General features: G+C 40.6%; 1 protein-coding gene and 1 long non-coding RNA gene across 14 annotated transcripts in view; one reads left to right on the forward strand and one right to left on the reverse strand.

Annotated features, from left to right (window-relative positions):
• Positions 1-21561, forward strand: part of SEPTIN11 (septin 11) — a 97151-nt gene that overhangs the window by 34307 nt on the left and 41283 nt on the right. For 5 of the 13 annotated variants that reach the window (XM_054486803.2, XM_054486797.2, XM_054486804.2 and 2 more), the window contains exon 2: positions 12543-12657. In XM_054486803.2, coding sequence (XP_054342778.1) covers positions 12543-12657 — 115 coding nt within the window. Of the gene's footprint in view, positions 1-3728; positions 4015-11843; positions 12056-12542; positions 12658-21561 lie in introns of those variants that run through there. The other 8 variants (XM_063663777.1, XM_063663781.1, XM_063663782.1 and 5 more) reach the window with 3 other exon arrangements.
• On the reverse strand, positions 181-20911 carry LOC129035837 (uncharacterized). Its single transcript, XR_008502348.2, has 4 exons — positions 19211-20911; positions 16793-16950; positions 3842-4047; positions 181-1936 (listed from the first exon to the last, which is right to left on the reverse strand). It is a non-coding gene; the product is annotated as an uncharacterized LOC129035837 (long non-coding RNA).

Here is a 21561-nt window from a genome sequence, read left to right on the forward strand (position 1 = left end):
GGCGTGGTGGCAGGTGCCTGTAATCCCAGCTACTCGGAGGCTGAGGCAGGAGAATTGCTTGAACCCAGGAGGTGGAGGTTGCATTGAGCCGAGATCACGCTATTGCACTCCAGCATGGGTGACAGAAGAAGACTCCATTTCAGGGGGAAAAAAAGAAGAAAAGGACTCTTAGGAAGACTTGAGGATTTTGGCCATAATTGTTTAGTAATATTTGTAGAGAAAGACCAGATGTTGATTGGTATGTTTATTTCCTCAATATGTATCATGGTTTTGGTCATTTCTGGTATAATTCCTCAATTTTCGGGTGCTGGAAATGTGTCACTGGACTCAGATGTTCTAGGTCAGCCTGGATTAGGAACTGAACATGCTTTGGGAGGAGAAAGCAGCCAGGTTGTGACTGGGGGAAACAGCCCTGGTGCTTTTGTTCATGACTTGCTTGGAACTGGATTGGATTTTTTTTTTTTTCTTCTCTCACAGAGACTGCCATCACATGGCCATTACTGTAACTGAAAATCCCCTGCCTTTTCAGAAAGGCACAGAAATATATGGTATCTTTCAGAAAGGAAGTGGCTAATTTATATCCGGTGATAGAAATGGTGGCATCGGGCAGGAAGCGTCCCATCCATATTTCATTATTTGCTGATGAATGCATTCAGTGAATAGAAATAGATGAACTGAGCCACAATATTTCTCAAACAGGAAATACTGAGGAATAGATGTGTGAATATGAGTAGCACAGGACATAAAAAGTTGAGAAAAAAACTTCCAACTGCTTTGAGCCTCTTAATTCTCTTTGACCTCCTATTCATCACTGTTTTGAAGATATTCCATAGGATAAAGACAGGGCAGGAGGGACAAAAATGACCCAAATAAACAACAGTGAGACAAGTGGGTGGTTTTATGCTCTGCAAGAGACATGATATGTCTTAAATGGAACTGGGTTGTTTGGGACCCATTGGACAGCGAGAGGGTTTTGAAATGGTTTGTGACCTCTTCCCCACTTCCCCACTTGCTTTGCTCATTAGTGTTCCTAGGTGGCTGCTGGGTGAAGGGCTTCTCATCATCTCTGATGTGGGCCAGTGCGAGAGAGCAGCTGCAACATCTGTTTCTAATCGGGTCGTGCCTTTATAAATACTTCTTGCCTGTTTGTCACATTGCTTCCCACCCACCCTGTCTTCCTTGGAGTACTGCAGAATCTGTAAGCGTCCCTGGAATGCACACGTGGACCTTGTCATTCCCAAACAGACTTTCTGCTGGTCAGCATTTTGTAATGTTCGGCTGTTACAGGCATTAGTCACTTGGGCTCAGAGAGAGACTGTGGTCTTTGGAAACTTAAGAAAATGTCTTTTTTGTTGTTGTTAATTCTTGGCATCCAGTTAGATTTAACTTCTCAAGAGTTTATACAGACTTTTAGAAAAACATTCTGTCTCTCAGAAAAAAGTGCTCTCGCTTTGTACAATTTTTGGATTTTCACACTTGGTGGTTGTTTGCTGAAATGCCGTTTTGCTAGTGATTCTCCTCCTCCCCCTATCTGGGGTTGTAAGCAGCCTCTGGGGCTCTGTTCACTTCAGATACCTGTTTCTGGGGACTGCTTTTCAACAGAGTTTTTCCTAAGGGCATATGAGAAATTTAATTTCTGATGGAATGAAGGTGAAACTCTAGTCCCAGGTAAACCCGGGTAGGCTGTAGAGACAGAAAAGGGGCTGCAGGTCTAGATGGAAGAATGAGAACGAATGCAGCATGGTATTTCCAGGCCTTTTAGATTCGGCTTCATCCACAACCAATGTGAGCTCTTATCTGCAGAGCGGGCCTAAGTGTAATGGAGGGAAGGTGGGCCAGGCACCAAGGTCCTGGGTTCTCCCGCGCCTCACTCCGTCTCCACCTGGCCCATGCGTAAAGAACACTAGTCAAGTAGCCATTGTACCTGTTTCCTTATCTGAAAATGAGAAGGTTGGAGAGTATGACTTCTGTTGAAACAATAACGCACTTACAAATTTTGGTGAAGTTGAATGAGGGCAGCATTAAGAGAAATATCAAAGTTAGTCATTGGATTTCAGGGCTTAGGGATGGAAACCAGCTGCTAGTAGACTGGTTGTAGTTATGTCCAAAGGGCAGAGTGAGAAAAATTTGGCCAAAAAGAGTGTGGTGGGTGACCAGTAAATGTTAGAGGTATACATCAGGGCACAGAGGAGAAAAGCTAACATGATACTGATGACTTCAAGTCTTCACTGTCCAATTCAGAGGATAGGGGAGGGTTTAAGCTGATTAAACAGTGGGCTTTTTTTCTCCTGCAAGAGGGTGGAGATCTATAACTGTGCAGATTTTATCAGATGCATGCTAATACATGTTATTCTGGGGGACTCTCTTAAACCTTGAAGTACACGTTGCTGCTATTTGGCGTGAAAAAAATAGGAGGACTTATTTGAATTGAGAATGGGGACAGGCTGAGTTCCACCGAGATGTTGGCTTAGAGATGCCTGGGCCATGCTGTACAGTAGGAAGCCCAGCAGAGGAGAGTGGGCTGTGGGTCATGACAAGGGAGTTGTTAGTTTATGGTTGGCTATTAAAGTCATGGGCAAGTCATGGGCATTTTACACGAAAAGTGTGTAAAATGAGCTGACAAAAGATAAATATGTTAATTAATTCTTTACAACAGCCCTGTGAGAGAATGTGTCTTCAGACTGACAAAACTGAGGCAAAGTTAAATACCCTAGGTCACACAGCTAAACTATGACAGAGGTGCTCTCGTCTTGACTTCACATGTCGGGCACCTTCCACTACACTTTTCCACTTTTCTGATTCCTCCTGTCACTTTCAACATGACTTGGTTCTACTATTAGAAAAATTAAGTTCTCCTATTTTACTCTGTTAACCTACCTATTAGCTACAATAAATACTGTGGGCTTACCTCTTCAAAAAAGATCTTTATTAATTTAGTATTATTGTTATTGATGTTCCTGGATTTTAAAAATCTTACGTATTTTCTATTATAAAAGTACAGCTTTTTTTCTTTTGTAATAATTCAAATGTTACAGAAACAAAACAATTAAAAGGTAACGTTTCCCTAAAATCTTACCAGCCCCAAAGAAAACCCCCAGATGGCATTAATTTTGTAAGGATCTGGAAAAGCAAAATGTGTTCCTCTACTGGGAGTCTTTTGGAGAAAGTTACTTGAAAATAGCACTTGGAATTGGGACAATTATTCAGTATTAATCAAGTGCTTTTTTGGTTATATGATGTATTTTCCAGAGTGGCTCCCTGGGTTTGGCATTCTGAGCTTATCTACCTGGCTTTGTGACCTAGGGGCTGGCCCCTGGATGCTCCTCTTTAGTCTCAGCTTCCAGCTGGGCTGCACTGAGAAGTTATTCTTTCCTTATATTACCATATGGTTTTTCTCTTAACAGTTCCTCACTGCCGCCTGGCGCTCTCTGTTCTGCTGCTTGTGTGAGACAATTTCCTTGGGGGTTTTCTTGGCTCTAGGCATGGGATTTCATAGTATAGATGACAAGCAGAGTAGCAAATGTTGTTCAAATCATCTTTAAAGAATGCAATTCTCATTGGTAATGAGATGGTCCAGACATTTTATATTATGAAAGTTACCCCAGCAATGCTTAGCTTTGAAAGCATCCCGATGCTGGCTTCATAGCTGTGGTTTGGGTCAAAACTTTGCATTCCAGTGTTTTCCCTTTTGCATGAGAACTAAGGGCGTTTCCCATCTTCCCATTAACCTTCTTTTTTTAAAAAGAGAATATGAAACCAATTCAATACTTTCTAGAATGCAGTCAGATAAGAGTGTGTATCTAACAGAAATGATTAATCAGGGTACTTGAATAAAACTTACTTTGCGGACAGTTCGTGAGGCCAGAATTTCTCCAGATACTGGGAAGTGGCTGGTGGTCAATCAAAGATTTTGTGTGCGAGACAGCATGTTCTTTTCTTTACCTCTCTTCAGCTCAGAGGCATCTGTACTACTGAAATAGGACCTCAGAAAAAGACATGACCTAAGATGAAGGGGTATGTACTTCTTCTCTTTTCCAAGTGGGTATTCTGTAAGGAGAAAAGACAGAGCTCAAAGGAGTGTACCGTACATGTCTCCTCTGCCCTCTGCTGCCCCATGGTTTCATCTCAGCTCTCTTTAAAATTGGACATCTGTTCCCTTGAAACCTGAGTCCTAATATTTCTACCTTCTCCCATCAGGTACTGCTGCTCAGAAAGACTATTTGTTTTCATCTGAATACATGAAACCTGCACATCAGCTGTACACAGGGGCCGCCTATTAAATTAATATTCAACAGTGCTTTGGACTAATACATATTTTTACATACTATAGGCTGGTGAATTCACTCAAAGAATGAGTAGTTAATCACATGAGTTATAAGGCTACACAGCATCCTGTCCTTTGGATAGCTTTATGGTTATGTATTTGTGACTATTTGATTGACATCTGTGTCCCCCATTACCCTGTACGCTCCATGAGTTGGGGAGGCTTTGTTTTTTCATCATGGTATCCTTAGCATTTAACACAGTGTTCTACCCACATTGGTACTCAATGAATATTTGCTGAATGAATGAAAGCATGAATAAAGATTTACTTTTCTTTTTGAGAACAGATAACTAACTTATACAGAGAAGTTATTTCCTAGGTTTTTTGTTTGTTTTTTATTTTTGAGATAAAGTATATCACTCCGTCACCCAGGCTGGAGTACAGTGGCACAATCCTGGCTCATTGCAGCCTCTAACTCCTGAGCTCAAGCGATCCTCCTGCCTCAGCCTCCCAAGTAGCTGGGATTATGGGCGTGAGCCATTGCGCCCAGCCCTAGGTTTTGTTTTGAGGATATAAATCCACTTTTCAAAAATCTCGTGGATGACTGGAGATGTAGCCAAACAAAAAGAAATTGCTTTTAAGCAGGGCATTTGTAAATAGTGGGTACATAACTTTCTTAGCTAATTCATATGTATTGTAGTTAAGCAGAAATTAAAAGTTGAGGTGGAAAACACAGGGGTTATGCACACAGATTTCCATTTGGTTTGGAGTTTCCCAGCATAACTGATAGAAACTCCCTTTCATGGGTCAATTAAAACTTGAGCCGTCTTGATCTGGCCAGAGCAAATATGCTACCAGGAATTTTTCACCCTGTGTTGGCTTTCCTTAAGCAAAATGACAGAATTGAATTTATGCATCTCTAACATCCAGATTCAAGAAACCTTAGAATTAGAAAAAACAAAGAACCAGAGACTTTGGAGGTAATTTGGTTAAATCTCCTCACTTTACAGAGGAGGAAACATAAGCCCGAGGATTAAGTGACTTGGATCAGTATACTTTATTTATCCATAATCTGAGGCGTTGAGAAAAATGTAATCACCATGTCTTGTTAATAAAAATTTCCAGCTCTCCACCTGAATACATAAATGTTATCTCTTAAATTAAAAAAAAATAAATTTTAAAGAGAAAAATCTTTCTAAACTTAAATTGTAATACCTGATTTTAAAGGTAAAAATTAAATATTGCTTTCAAATGGAAACATAATTTTAATTTGTTTGGATTAAACAATTCAAATATCACCTTGGTAACATGCTCTCTTGCTTCCGCCTGCTGATAAGAATCAGAGGCTATGGCCTGCCTAACCACATCTACTGAAACACTTCATTTTTAAAAGTAAAGAAAAGGGATATCACTTCAGTTTAAGTATGGTGAATAAAATCCATCTGGGCACACCGAGCTTGTTAATTTCAGTAGACCCAGGGCTGGATTAAAATAGTCATGTACTGCTTTACAAACTCTCAGTCAACAATGGACCGCATATACAACTGTGGTTCTGTAAGATTATAAAACTGCACTTTTACTGTACCATTTCTATGTTTAGATATACAAATATTTACCATTGTGTTATAGTTGCCTACGGTATTCAGTACAGTAATATTCTGTACAGGTTTATAGCCAAGGAGCAATAGGCTATCCCATATATCCTAAGTGTCTAGTAGGCTATACCATCTAGGTTTGTGTAAGTGTATCTGGAGTTTGTTCCTGCCAGTGGGTTTGTGGTCTTGCTGGCTTCAAGAATGAAGCCGCAGACCTTCATGGTGAGTGTTACAGCTCTTAAAGGTGGCATGGACCCAAAGAGTGAGCAGCGGCAAGATCTATTGTGAAGAGCAAAAGAACAAAGCTTCCACAGCATGGAAGGGAACCTGAGTGGGTTGCCGCTGCTGGCTTGGGTGGCCAGCTTTTATTCCCTTCTTTGTCTCCGCCATGTTCTGTTTCTGTTGTATCAGAGTGCCCTTTTTTCAATCCTCCCTGCGATTGGCTACTTTTAGACTCCTCCTGATTGGTGCATTTTACAGAGCGCTGATTGGTGCATTTTACAATCCTTTTGCTACAGAGCACTGATTGGTGCATTTTACAATTTCCTTGGTAGCTACAGAGTGCTGATTGGTGTGTTTTACAATCCTCTTGTAAGACAGAAAAGTTCTCCAAGTCTCCACTCGACCCAGGAAGTCCAGCTGGCTTCACCTCTCACAAGTACACTCTAGGATGGAGTCCCCAATCCCCAGGCTGCCGACTGAGACCCAGTCTGTGGCCTGTCTGGAACTGGGCTGCCCAGCAGGAGGCGAGTGATGGGCTAGTCAGCATTACCGCCCGAGTTCTGCCTCCTTCAGATCAGCTTCAGGCATTAGATTATTATAGGAGCCTGAGCCCTGTTGTGAACTGCGCATGGGAGAGATCTAGGTTGTGCGTTCCTTATGAGAATCTAATGCCTAAAGATCTGAGGTAGAGCGGTTTCATCCCCAAACCAACCCTGTCCATGGAAAAATGGTCTTCCACAAACTGGTCCCTGGTGCCACAAAGGTTGGGGACCGCTGCTCTAGAATGTTCACACAAGAATAAAATCACCTACTGGCATGTTTCTCAGAATGTTTCCTCATCGCAGTGGTGCATGACTGCAGAAGCAAAAGTGATGGGGAATCCAGAATGCTTCCCAGCTGGGGAGGATGTGGATTCTGCTAACTGCTGATTCTGCAAACAGGAATGTGATTCTGTGGCTTTTCCTCCAGCTTTGTAAATGAGTTTTCTCTTTAGGAATGGATTTTCTTCATGCTAGAATCATCATTCTCGTTTTTTATTTCTTTCTGTTCACTTTATTTTTATTGTGATTTTACCTTCTTCATATGTCTGAGAGCCCTGCTGGTCAGCAGCTTCTCCTGGAATGCCTAGCAGCAGTAATAGAACTTCTGATTAATTTCAGATTTTTAAATGATAGTTGCCTCTTCCTCCCAACTACTGTAGGTAAAGGAAGTCTAAGTTTCAGAAGACCTGTTAAGTGCTAGGCACTCTCATCCATACCTCTTTATCTCCTCCCAACAACCCTGCCAAGGAGATATGTATGAGAGAGCCTAGCACCTCTTCCTGTTTTTACTGAGGGCAGAATAAAGACTAAAGCAAGTAGAAAGCAAAGCTGGGATTCAAACCCATGTCTGTCTGACTCTAAGCCTTTTGCTGCCCTTCTCTGGTGAAGCAAGATTTGGAATTGTGGGACATATTTTACAGCAGTGCTCAGAATGTAGGTGGTGGCACACATTCTTACATAATTTGTTTTATAATTATCTCAATAATGAATTCAGCTGGGAATTTTCTGAAAAACTACCAGTTATACACTTCAGGTATACATTCATAAGAAAGTGACCTTTTGGGCATAGATAACATTTATCCAGAAGGGTTCTGCAAGCTGGGCTTTTGTTTCACTGATAGATTTGGGGAACTTTAGCTTTCCTAAAAGGTACCCCCTGAATTTCCCTAGACAAAAACTACTTCTCCTCCATGCCTTCCCATAGTTGATGCCATGGTATTGATGACTTTTATCCTTCATAGTCCTACATTTACATCTGTCCTAGCTCTACTACTACATTGTAAAACCTCTTAAGGGTTGGAACTGCAGTGTTCTTCAATGAATTATAAAAATAACTTATTTTAGCTTTCTTAGTGCTTTGAGCAGTGAGTATTTTTGAATGAACAAATAAATAATTGTATCTAAGAGGATATGTTCTAAAAAGAGAAAAGTGAAATTGTCCAGTGAAAAACAAGTTTATTTTATACCATAAAGGTTAGTCATAATCCATTTCAAGATGGAGTGGGCTGTAGAAATTACCTAATTACAAATTCTCACTAGGTAGATTAGCAAATGCAGGGCTAAATCAATTAAGGTCTTATAGTTACTTACTTAGTGGTTCTGTGTTGGCACTTTCTTTTCAAAAATGGTTAAAACTAAGCATTATATTATGGGTTTCATGTGCCATCACTACAAAAATCATATTTGGTCTTAGCATTGCCAGGATCAGTGAAAGTATACTTGGAGCTACTTTGCCAGTTCTAATTCTCAATTTCCACCTCTTATGGTTGCCAAAGAATCATGGTTTCAGAGTATTTTTTTCCTTCTATTTTAATGTATTAGATTTTTATAACAGCTGAAATAATTGTACTGTCTGGGGCTACCTGGGAACTTAATATTCAGTTCATGAGATAAATTTCAGTTTCATGAGATAGCAATGACTATGTTTGACAACTCTGGAACCTGACTTCCTGGGTTCCAATTTCAGCACCTTGACTTTACTAGTTGGGAAACCTTGGGCAAGTTACTAAACGGTGCCTCTGTTTTCTCATCTGTAAATTGAGTTTGGGTAATAATGTAACTAATTTATAGAATTGTTAGGAGAGAGAAATTAGGGCTTTTCTGGAGCATTGGAAGGGATAAATGTTAGCTGTTATTATCATGATGGAATTCCAAATAGCTTGAGTTGCTTTTCAATCAGTATTTTCCTTTTATTGGTCAGAAGAATGTTTGGTGAAATTTTCCCCAAGATTTCATAATAAAGACAATGATGGAGGTATAATTTTATTGGGATCTGGAAGATTTGGATATGTAAACACTGGCTGTAAGGCCCTTTCACATAGAGGAAATAATGTGAGTAAATTCTGATGGGAAGAAACCTGGGTTTGTCCCAAGAACAGTGGTCATTTAATTTAACTGCAGTGTAAGGTGCTCCCTGAGGAGAAGTGGGAGATTCAGTAGGAATGGAGATTTGGGGTTAGCCCATAGGGCCCTGAAATGACAGGCCAAGGAGTTTGGATGGGGGACCTTGAGTACCGAGATCCCCTTGCTGGCAGGGTGGAGGGAGGAAGTATTAGAGAGGGTGAGATCAAGTCAGGGAGGCCAGTTGGGAGGCTGTTGAATTAGTAGGAATAGAAATGTGGAGGATGTAGTATTGATAAGACTTCAGAGTTGATGGTGGGAGAGGAGCTGGTCTCAAGCATGGCTAAGTACTGTTAACAGAAATAGGGAACTCTGGAGAAGGGACGAGTTTGGGATAGAGGAATATGATTTTAGTTTCATGAACATCAAGTTTGAAGTACAGATGGGACAACCCAAGAGAAGTGTTCCTCTGATAGAAATTCAGAACTGGACGCCAAGCCAGAGTTCAATATTAGAGATAAATTCAGAGAGTCGTTTCCAGATGTGTTAGTGTTAACGACATGGAATATATGCAGTTCCCTGAAACTGGGCCTGGAGCCTCAAAAAAGACCCCTCAATCCTTGACTTGTGGTAGCTAAGGGAAGAGCTATAAAATGCTGGACTGGAGGGATGCGGTTCAGCTGCTGTGCTGGAGGCACTGGGTAAGGTGCTCAGAGCTGCCCCTGTGCATGTCCTCCAGTGCTGTTCTCTCCAGTTTTTAAGCCTGTTCATAAACCAGAGGAGGAACTTCTTTTTCCCTTTCCCCCATCACATACTGATGGGCAGTGACTCTCAGGTTTCCTTTAATACTGAGCAGAGAATTAGGCTCAAATTATGAAATGTAAAAACTGTATTATAAAATTTACATATTCTATATTACAGTGTTAGAGGACAGACTCTAGAGATACAACTTTAAATTTCAAAAATGTCAAGACCAAACTGTTTTATAACCCTTCATTTTGTATGTGGTTTTCAATGGGTATAAAAATACTTAGTGGGTGTGTGGGTGGCTTCTCATGTTTTGGAAACGGTGAGAATATGAGATGCTGAGCTTTGGGTTCTGGGATGAGAGCTATAATTACTAACTCTGATTCTTTCCCAGGATTGGTTCATAGGTGGATATCTGGTATCTAAAAACCCAGTGATACAGAATCCAGAGCAATAAACCATTCTCCCCTCCCCCTGAAATTAAAATAATTATGTGGCGGTGGAGAGAGGGAATGTGGGATGATGGTTCTGCCCTGCGTTGTCTCTTTCATACCGTTCACGAACGGTTGAAGTCAGTGATGCAGCAGAAATGAAGGCTGGTGCCATGGCTTCTTCTAGCCTGATATACAACAGCTACCGCACAGCTCGGTGGAAAGAGTTCTAAAAATAACCCAGGACTCATTTCAAACCTCCTCCCCCAAGTCTTGGCGGATGTGGTAAACACTTTAAAAACACCTGCTGTCTGAACCTTTGAGGTATCTAAAGAGGAAGGGGCAGGTACAAGGATTGGGGCTGGAAGAAGTACAGTATTGTTGGAAGGCTTGCCCAGCTACAAGGACTGCTGCCCACTGGGGCCTGCCCTTGAAGCTGTTTGGTGAGCTGCCTACCATGCCATCCTGTTCAAGGATAAGTGCCTACTCTTGAGTCTCATATTCACTGTTGGCAGGTTTCAAGGAAACTATTCATAGACTAGACATCTGTTGTCTGTCCCATTGACCTCAAATCTGCAGCTGCCACCATGGTATTCAGGCAGTGTGGTGGCTTTTAGTCTTATTTCACAGAATCAGAATTTTAGAGCTGATACGGACTTTAGACATTTTATTATTAATAAAACCATTGAAGTCCTTTAAAATCACTGCATTTCTGGAGTCACATTTCTGTGCCTATATAGTGACCACAAACATTTGGAATGGGGTCTTAGTCCTTGCTTATTAAAAGAAATCACCCTCTTGATTATGTAACATAAAAATAGGATGATGAAAACCAGTCTTTTGAAAACATTGACTAAGTGATCCTGTACAAAGCTTTTTTTTTAAATAAAATGGAACTTCGAAGCTGGGAGTGGTGGTGCATGCCTGTAGTCACAGCTACTTGGGAGGCTGAAGCTGGAGGATCACTTGAGCCCAGGAGTTTGAAGCTGCAGTGAGCTGTGATCACACCACTGCACTCCAGCCTGAGTGACAGTGCAACCCTGTCTCTTAAAAAAAAAAAAAAAAAAAAAAAAAATGGCAGGGTGTGGTGGCTCATGCCTGTAATCCCAGCACTTTGGGAGGCCGAGGCGGGTGGATCACGAGGTCAGGAGTTCGAGACCAGCCTGGCTAACATAGTGAAACCCTGTCTCTACTAAACATACAAAAATTAGCTGGGCGTGGTGGCGCGTGCCTATAATCCCAGCTACTCGGGAGGCTGAGGCACTAGAATCGCTTGAACCTAGGAGGCAGAGGTTGCAGTGAGCTGAGATCGTGCCACTACACTCCAACCTGGCGACAGAGTGAGACTCATCTCAAAAAATAAATAATAAAAATGAAAATAAATAAATAATAAAAATAAAAATGGAGCTTCGAGGATCATTTTCTCACCTGGACTCCAGTATTTTGAATATAAAATTCATTGACAACACAGCCAGAACACTAGGAGTCCTGTCTCCAAGGAGAAGACTTTCAGTGTCTAATTTCTGAAATTGCAAACCATAACCATGATATTATAACTGAGGGACTGTAGCTGATCGCTGCATCTTGAGAAAAAAAGGTTTCACAGATTATATCCAACACCCACGGGATGCATTTCAAAGTTGTGGGGGCAGCCAGTACCATTTTATATAACAGCATAAATCACTCAATGATTTTACTTTAGCTTCCAGCTATATCCTGTGTGATTTTAAAATGTATGATAACTACCTTACCCCAGTCTACATCGATAAACTCTGCAAAGGTCCAGCAGTTACAGAGCCTGTGCTAGGAGCTACAGAGTGGAGAGGGGGAAGAAGACTCAAGAAACCTGTAAAACTAATGGAGGAGAGGAAACCAGCTGATGTGCTGAGAAGTTTTAAATATGTTGCATTTATGGTAGGTAGAGCATTGTCATCATTGTAAGGAGTATGAATCCGCCACTGTGAGCTTTTCAAAGTTCTTTTATGTATCTGGAAGAGTGTTAAATATTTTTTCACTATGAGTTGACAGTAAATTGAAAGTTTTTCTTGAGTAATGAAAGTGATCAAAATGACTGGAGGTTTTTGTGTTTTTTTGGTCACTTAATGCATATCTGAAATAGTCACCTCTAGAAGCTCAAATTTCCCTGGACCAGTACACTTGTAACAAGGAATGAGATGCTCAGGGAGATGATCTGCTTTGGGAGACTATGATTTTTGTGGGAAGAGCTTGGCTTTGGAGTTGTTAGTGCCCTCAGCTGTGTAGAAGCCAAGGCGGCTGTGGGGGGGTCTCCTTTTTCCATGTATGTCAAGGGAAGAAGAAGAAAGAATGTAATGTTTGTGATATGTGATTTCCAGGTGGCATGGTTCATGGACACTCAAATCTTTCTCCCCTGAAATTGCAGAATGAAGAGCTGCGAAACTTGTCTTTGTCTGGCCATGTGGGATTTGACAGCCTCCCTGACCAGCTGGTCAACAAGTCTACTTCACAAGGATTCTGTTTCAACATCCTTTGTGTTGGTAAGTTATTCATCACCCACACAGCAAGAAATTTGATCCTTAGATATTGACAGGTAACTGTTGGAGTGACATGCTTCAGTGAAATAAGAATGACATGTTTATTCTCTTTTTTTCATCAGTAAAACAAGGCAAAATATCTGCCTTATACATGTCACAAGTTATAAAGATTGAGAGCTGTATTTAGGTAAATGCGTTGTATGTTATGTTACTCAAATTACTATTAGTATTTCTGTCACACAGTCAAGCAATATTTGCAATATTGTTAAGATCCCTTAAACATTTTACTTTGGACTAGGCCTCTGTCTTGGTATTTTTCTTCACCCCTCTAGCCATATCTTTTTTTTTTTTTTTTTTTTTTTGAGGAGTCTTGCCCTGTTGCCCAGGCTGGAGTGCAGTGGGGCGATCTCGGCTCACTGCAACCTCTGCCTCCCGGGTTCAAGCAATTCTCCTGCCTCAGCCTCCTGAGTAGCTGGGATTACAGGTGCCCGCCACCATGCCCAGCTAATTTTTTGTATGCCATATCCTTTTTGGACTAAGAAGAGGAAGGTAGAAAGGAAGGGGGATAAAGAAAATCAAAATATAAATTTCCTGTTAGTTTGAAGGAGAAGTGTGCATGGAACAGATGGCTGTTCCTCTCTCTCCCCATCACTCCTGATGAATGGCAGGTGAAACAGCAGTGAAGTGGTTTGGGCTGTGTTGATCTGTTGGCATTGTCCTCTGGGCATTTCCCTCTGAGACATCACTTTGAGACAGATCAAAGAATTCTGTATGTAGCCAAGTGGACTGTCTTTTCCCTAAGCTTGGCAGAATGTGTCAGACTTACTTTTCTTGTCCAAGTAAAGCAAAGAGAATTTAGAAAAGGTGTGTGTTCAGTGTGAGAACCACCATTTGCCTATTTGTCAGTTATGGAAGTTGGGGGGAGTGCAGATATTTTTCTTTTTTAAAAACTTCTTGAACTCCTTGATGACTCTACTGCATGTAGCCTCTGCGCTGGGCATTCATTAGTAGAAAGCCACAATTGGCAGGCACGCTACACCAACTTGCTCCCTGGCATTATATCTTAAGCACTGGATAAGAGAAAGACTGGAGAGAACACAGCCAACTCTCATCTCATGCTTTCCCCTTTTCCCTACATGAAGCCTTTTAAAATTCAGCAGGAGACCTCCCGAATGGCAGCTAGTTCTACAGAGTGGCATGAATGGGTTGTCCTTTCTCTCATGATAAATGTTCATTGCAGAGCAGGGCAGTTCTTCATTAGCATAGCAATTTGTTGGCGATTTGTTGGTTTTCTATTGAAAAGTATGCTAAATTGTAATCCCAGGCCAATTACTATTCTGGCTTCTCTTCAGTGCCTCCCCAGCCCTGTCTCCAAAATCAGCTCTAAGAACATGTCTGAGAGTTCTGTCCTGGCTCCTGCAGGGGACGGTAGGGGAAAGCCTTCCGGTGGGATCGTGGTTTAACTGGGTATATGGTGTGCAGTGGGGTGTGCTGGCTCAGGGGCTGACTTCTTGTGTTAAATAAGACAGTTCAGATGCTGAATTCCTCAGATACCAAATCGATGCTGCCCTGTTAGACGTGTAAAGCAGCCCTATTTGGAGTCTCCTAGGTGGGTTACAATACCTGTGATTCTTAGATATTTGTCAGGTTCTATTCTTAAACATGTTTAAAATTAGTTTTTCAAACTAATGAACATAATATATATTTGTTGTTTAAAATGTTATAAAACACTTCCCTTTCATCTCCCACCCCCATTTCCATTTCACAGAGATAACACTGTGGGATCCTTCTAGAAACTTTTGACATCTTTCTGTATTAGGAAATTGCTTTTGGTGGCTTACAGTTCTGTAAGTAGGAGTCCAGTATGGGTCCACAGGGCTGCATTCCTTCCAGGAACCTTTAGGGACAGTGCGTGCCTTTTCCAGCTTCTGGAAGCTACCTGCATTCCTTGGCTCTTGGCTCCTTCCATCCATTCTCAAAGCCAGTCACGTTACATCGCTCTTTTAGTATTCTCGTGTCAGGAAGTTTTCCACAGAGAATTGCAGAAATCCAGCTTAAACCCAGTTAAGACTCTCCCCCACCCTCCAACACACACTGAAAAGGTAATACCATGAATTGGGTAATTAAGAGCAGCTGGCTCCAGGGGTTCAGTGAGCTCCGTCAGGCCTCTGTCTCTGGTTCTTGATCCTGCTTCTGCTTGCTTCACATTCAGGCATTTTCCTCACGACAGCAGTCTGGCTCCATCAGCATCACCAGCTGAGTAACCTCAGGGGAAGGAACAAGGCATTCCTGACACGTCTCACCAAACAGTCAGGATTTCACTGATTGGCCAGGACTCAGTCACACGCTCAGCCTGCGGGGAAGATGGAGTCAGTTCACTCCAAAACATACGAGGTTCCCCATAGGCAAGAAGACAGGATCAGAAAGGAGATAGGGCTTGGGAGAGAGACACACTGGACAGATAAAAACAGCTTTCTCACAGTTATATAGGTGCTTTCTTGTTTTGCTTTTACACAAATGAGATCATGTTGTTCATCCTGTGCATTTTCCTTTTTTCACTCCACAAGAAATCCTGGATATCCTTCGTTGTCAGCATATCTAACTCTCCAGGTCGTTTTCCATAACCCTTTGGAGCCCCTTGTTTGGGGCCAGCGTGAGCTCTTTGGGAGATAGGAGTGTCAGCATTAAATATCATCCTCAGAGAGCTGAATATCAAATCCCTTTGCCATAGATATTTTATAGCATAATATCTTTATAAGAAAAAACTTACTATCAATCAATCGTCCATCTTTTTAAAATAAGAGTCTATAAAAAGTAGATCAAAATATTTGGACAGCCACGTAGAGGAGGAGGTGTTATATTTAACTTAACAGCATCCATGGTAATTTTTCCTCCTTACTCCCTTCCTTTTACTGCCCATTTGTATTTTTTTGTACAGTATGCACATGTGTGATATTTATAGCGTGAATTTAGATTTTTGTGATAAATATGGGAGGGAATTAAGGATAAAAAAATAAAATTATGATCCCAGTAAGGAAAATTTTTACCAAAAATGTCTCAGAATTGTAATTTTGTTTTGTGGCATGAGCCTGTAGGTTGAAAGAAAGCCGAGGAAATAAAACAGGGCAGAAAATTGTCCTGGCATGAACTAAGTCTAGTTTCAGAGATAATGAATTAAATGTATGCTGCTAGAACCCATCTCTATTGGTCCTGGGAAGGCATGTAATCGAGGAAGAATAGTTTTCATTTCACTGGGAAGAGAATTCTGATGTTAAATGAGATAACAACACCCAGGAGTTCATCATTCCCCTACTCTCTGTTTTGCTACAACACACCTAAATCACTCCTGAAGCTACATTTTAGTTTAAATAAAGCCTTTCATGTTTTACCCATGCTGTAATTCTCCAGAGAATCTAAATTAGATCTAAATTAGCATTTAGCCTTTTTTCATAATTTTAAATTTGTATGTCTTTCTCATCCGTTTTTCAAAATGATACTAACTCTAAGAAAAAACCTCATCCACATTGATCCAGCTGTCTGTCCCTTCCTTGTGAACATACAAAGGTGAATAAGATACTGTAACATCTCTGCTTTTGAAGAAGAACCAGTTTGATAGTAGAGTCAAAGTAAATTCGTAATATATTTTGAAATAGAAAATTTGTCCACAATTCAACCTTAATTGTTTTGAGGGGATGAGAGAACAGGAATTGAAAACAGGTAAGTGTAAGGCCATCTTAGCCAAGGCTATAGTGTCAACATAAATTGTGGAAATTTACAATCAAATCTTAAACATTTTTATCCTGTCTTGTTTTTCCAGGAAAGGATGTAAATGCTTATAGGGTCAAATGAATGAAGATAAAATTAACCCCAGAAAATAAAGGTGAAGCCAGAGATAGAGTCAGAACTCAAAGTGTGCCATCAGGCCTGCCTATAGCAATTAATTGATGAAGTATTACATTTTTCTCTCAGCTTAGTGGTCAGAGCATGGAGAAAATTTATTAATTCACTCATTCATTAGCAGATATTTAGTGAGCATGTGTTATATGCTAAACACAAGCAAAAAGTTTAACATATGACAGATTTATAGTATCTATAAAGTAAAAACAAAATGATTGCTCCAGATGAAACACAGCTTTACCTGGAAAAATTTCTCCATGGATTTTCAGAAAAGAGATTTGGTGTATGTAGTGGTCTGGGTTCCTGGGCATCCTCTAAGTCAGTGCAATTGTTTAATGAAATGCCAGGTGCCACATGCTGGCTCATCTTATGCCAGAGTATGTTTCATCAAAGGTGATTCTATGAGGAACAAGAACAATGCAACGTAGGTATGTAGCTTTCTGACTCTCTGATTCCATCCAAGAGTAAAATCTAGAATAATTAGGGAAGGCAGGCAGATCCCCATGCACAGTTACTTACTCAAGTAGCCAGTCTTGGCAATTAGAGTAAAAGATGCTGAATCACAGATCAACAATTTGTTCAATCTACAGTTACCTTCTAATTAATAATATAATCCCTCTGTTTTTCCCCCACCTTGTTCACCTTAGAGCTCGTAGGTTAAATAAGCCTGAGAATAGAATGGAAAAGGTAGGACTGCTTTCCCCTGTGATGTGGGCATCATGTTTACTAGCGTTGGCAGGAATAGGAAAAACAGAATTCCCAGATAGGACTTTAATAGGGTCTCTAATTACTGTAACAATAGAGTGTTTAGGCAGATGAATTTATGATAAAATAAACAACAAACTCTGAAAAAATCTATCACAGTGGCATGTCTCTGTATAAATCATCACCATGATCATTTTGTTTTCAATTAACCTTTTTTTTTTTTTTTAAGATGGAGTCTCTCACTCTGTCGCCCAGGCTGGAGTGCAGTGGTGAAATCTCCACTGACTGCAGTCTCCGCCTCCCAGGTTCAAGGGATTCTTCTGCCTCAGCCTTCCAAGTAGCTGGGATTACAGGTGCCTGCCACCACACCTGGCTAATTTTTGTTTTTTTAGTAGAGACGGGGTTTCACCATGTTGGCCAGGATGGTCTCGAACTCCTGACCTCAGGTGATCTGCCTGCCTCAGCCTCCCAAAGTGTTGAGATTACAGGCGTGAGCCACCACGCCTGGCCCGCAATTAACTTTTAATAAATGTCTCCTTTGTGCCAGGCACTCCTAGGGAGTTTTTAAATACTTTAAAGTTAGTCATTGATTTTGCTGAAAATATTGTTTTGGTTGTTTGGTTTGAATTGGAACCTATGCCTAGTAGGCTTTTAGTTATTCAGTTAGAAAGAAATTTTTGTCTTATGGGTCCTGAAAAATATAGATGAGATTCCGCTTACAAAGATTAGAGAGAAGCCTCAAAAACTAATCCCAGTGCTTCAGGAGGCCAAGGCAGGAGAATTGCTTGAGCCCAGGAGTCTGAGACTAGCATGGGGAACACAGTGACACCCTGTCTGTTAAAGAAAAAAAGCTAATGCATTGAAAAACTTCCCTAGTTCTTCTAGAGTTCCTTTTATTCCAAAAGCTGTCATTTCCTCCTGAACTGCTTTTGGTGAATCACACTGCTGCTGGAGTTGCCGTGTCTAATTACAGCTCTTAAAAGCACAGACCATAGAAATGGAAAGCAAAGCACACCAAAGTTTAGAGGAACAGTGGTTTATTTCAACCCATTGATTAACCCTGTGCTGTAAGTAGGGCCTGGTATGCTAATTGTTTGTAATTTCCACCTTAATGTAAATGATAATTAAAATTACCATGCCTTTAAAAAGTATGCTGTTCCTGATTCACATGGGTGCTTAAGCAATTTTCAACCTAGTAAAATAAGATGATAATTTCAGTCTTGTCCAGGTAACCTAGAATCCTTGCCATGTAATTGAAGTCTTTATTGCTATTCTTAGGGAAGAAGATGAAAGTTAAGTAGGTCACTTTCTACTGACAGAGCCTTTCCCATAAAGGAGAAACTTTTATAGGGCGATCTGCTTTTGTGTCTTCTGTGTTCTAAAAATAGGTAAATCCTGAAAAGAAGTTGGCTGTGCTTGAGAATGTTACACTTGTAGCATGTACTTAAAATGACTCAAGTACCTTCAGTATTGACTACCAGTGAGAACCCTGTTTTATTTCTGTATCCGCTACACAGTAACTTTGTTTTGCTCAAAGTTAATTTGTGAAGCCGTGAATGGTGAGTGTGAACTTGTTAAACTCTTTCAGGTTAGGGAGCAGAGACTGGTTTTATATTGCTTTTATGGAGGGTTTTTTTTTGGTAAGACTATTCAGGAAAGTAAGGAAGACAGGAAACAGTCTCAACTGCTGCACAGCCAGACCCCATAGAGATCTGGAATGACATTCAGGATGTTACAGAAGTGCAAACAGTGTCAGTGTCTGTTTTTATTCATTACTTCATCCCCACACCTATGCTTGTCACACAGTGAGCGCCCAAGCATTAATTTCATGATGGATTTCCAATACTCTACCCCATCTATCTGCTCTTTCCTGTATTCCCAGCCTGCATTCTGTCTGCAGCATGGCTTCTGTTTACTTACAGCCTTTGCTGACTCCTGGCTTCTGCTTACTTACCTCTCTTTGTATACTGTTTCTTTTTCATGCCATCACACTGTGTGGGGATTGCATCTATCTCATTCAAACGCCCAAAGAGAAAAACTGTGATTAGATAGGCCACTCTCCAATGTGGAGCCCCAGCTCATAGTGAAATGACTGGGCTTCTGTTGTTGCCTTGAGATCAGGGACCTAGCCATGGTCTGGTTGTCTGTGGCCAACTAGCAGGGCCATGGATGTAAAGGATGGTCTTGCTTATAAGAGGAAAGCGGTTATGACAAACACTTAGAATGTTGTTCCCATAGTAATAAATTAGAGTCTGACTGGTATTATTCAGTCATGTTCTATACCAGATTCTAAGATGTGGGAGAACACCCTATCAGGCTAGTTTCTTGAATTCTCAGAACTTGGCACAGAACTTGTACATAGTAGGCACTGGAAAAATACTGGCTGAATGAAGGCTGACTAAAGAGGAAATTCTATGATCTTAGATGTTCAGGGACACACAGGAAAGGTTAAAGAGTAAGATGAATATACTTGACCAACTTTTATCCTATAAGTGAATCATCATAGTTAGAGACAAGCCATATAAGGCTTTTCTAATCAGAGAAAGCTCAAATCCAGAAAGACTTCATCTTCCTTCACTTTTGTATTATGTTGGAAAGCAATGAGTATACAATACAGAATTTATAACTAGTAAGTAGATTTTGTCATTATAGTGGGAGGGTTGCCCAGAGCTTTTCTTTTTTCCATAGAACACTACCATCCTTAAAGTCATTATAGCAATCCTTAGAAGAGGGAATGCTCCTAGGAACATATTGGGATTAGAAGTTGTTGAAAGGGCTGTTCTATATTGGCAAGTTTAAATTGAGCTGGAAATCTAATTGAGAAATTTTCCAGGTTAAGAAAGAAAAAAGGTATCCCTAGGGCTAATGTTTCTGGATTTCTACCCCCTTCTCTCCATCATCATATGCTCAGCCACCACCACCACGAACATAAGGCTGTTTTTTTCTCATTGTCAACTGTCTTTGACTCAACATAAGAATTAGAATTAAGAGAGAATTTGCTTGGTGTTATTTTTGAGGGTTGGGCTGCAGTTCTTCATAGCTCCACATTTGGGTGTCACCACGTGATTGGTACAGTGGTTCCAGATACCTGCCACTCTGCTTTGCACATGGGAGGCCTCAGTAAACACTTATTGAGTTGAATTATCAGTGTAAATAAGGTCATTTGACATCATTTACTTTCATTGTCACAAACTTCACACTGAAGCTGGGAAAACTATCTAAGAAGCCACAAATGTTTGGCTTCTTGACTCGAGCTGGATAAAGAAAAATAAAAACAATATGAAGGGATTAATATAACCATAACTGGAAAATGTTAGGCAGTCAGTTTTCTGTGTAATAGTAAAATCAGGCTGCTGTCTTGGTTGAGTGCAGGTGTTGGAACCATACAGACTTGAGTTAGAACCCTGGTTCCACCACTTAGCAATGACTTTAGGCAAGTTACTCATAAATCTTATCTAAGCCTAGTGTTGCATCTTGAACATAGAGGAAATAGTAGTACCTATTTCATGGGAGTAGTACTAGGGTTTAAATGAGATAATGTAGCCAGGCGTGGTGGCTCATGTCTGTAATCCCAGCACTTTAAGAGGCCGAGGCAGGTGGACCATTTGAGGTCAGGAGTTCAAGATCAGCTCAGCCAACATGGTGAAACCCCGTCTCTACTAAAAATACAAAAATTAGCCAGGCGTGGTGACATGGGCCTGTAATCCTAGCTTCTCAGGAGTCTGATCTGGAAGGATCACTTGAATCCAGGAGATGAAGGTTGCAGTGAGCCGAGATCGCGCCACTGCACTCCAGCCTGGGGGACAGAGCGAGACTCTGTCTCAAAAATAAATAAATAAATACATATATACATGCATACATAAAGGAGATAATGCACTAGAAGCTCCTGCCACCGGGGTTGGCACAAAGTGAGCACTCAGTGATGTTAGTTATTATTGTCATCAAGAGTGTTATTTTGAATAATGTAATTCTTTTCTACGACGTGGTATCATATTGATGTTGAATTAACTGATCTTTTAGGTAATTCAGTGTAAATGGAATCACTTGTTTCAAGTAACAGAAATTCAACAGTATAGTCTTTCATCCCTTAAGTAATATAGTTTTATACTCTAACATTTAGGAGAGAAAGAGATAAAGTTCGTGTTCTTGTAATATACAAACTGAGCACAGGCAATCTTACAAGTACAATTTTTCTATTCAGAGGTAAAGAAGAATCTCTTGATCTGTAAATTTGAAATCTCTCTGCTAAATAGTTTCTGAAATTCATTGAGGCATTTTTAGGAAGGTATTCCATAGATTACACAT

This window comes from Pongo pygmaeus, chromosome 3 (assembly GCF_028885625.2).
Source record: "Pongo pygmaeus isolate AG05252 chromosome 3, NHGRI_mPonPyg2-v2.0_pri, whole genome shotgun sequence".
NCBI lineage: Eukaryota > Metazoa > Chordata > Mammalia > Primates > Hominidae > Pongo > Pongo pygmaeus.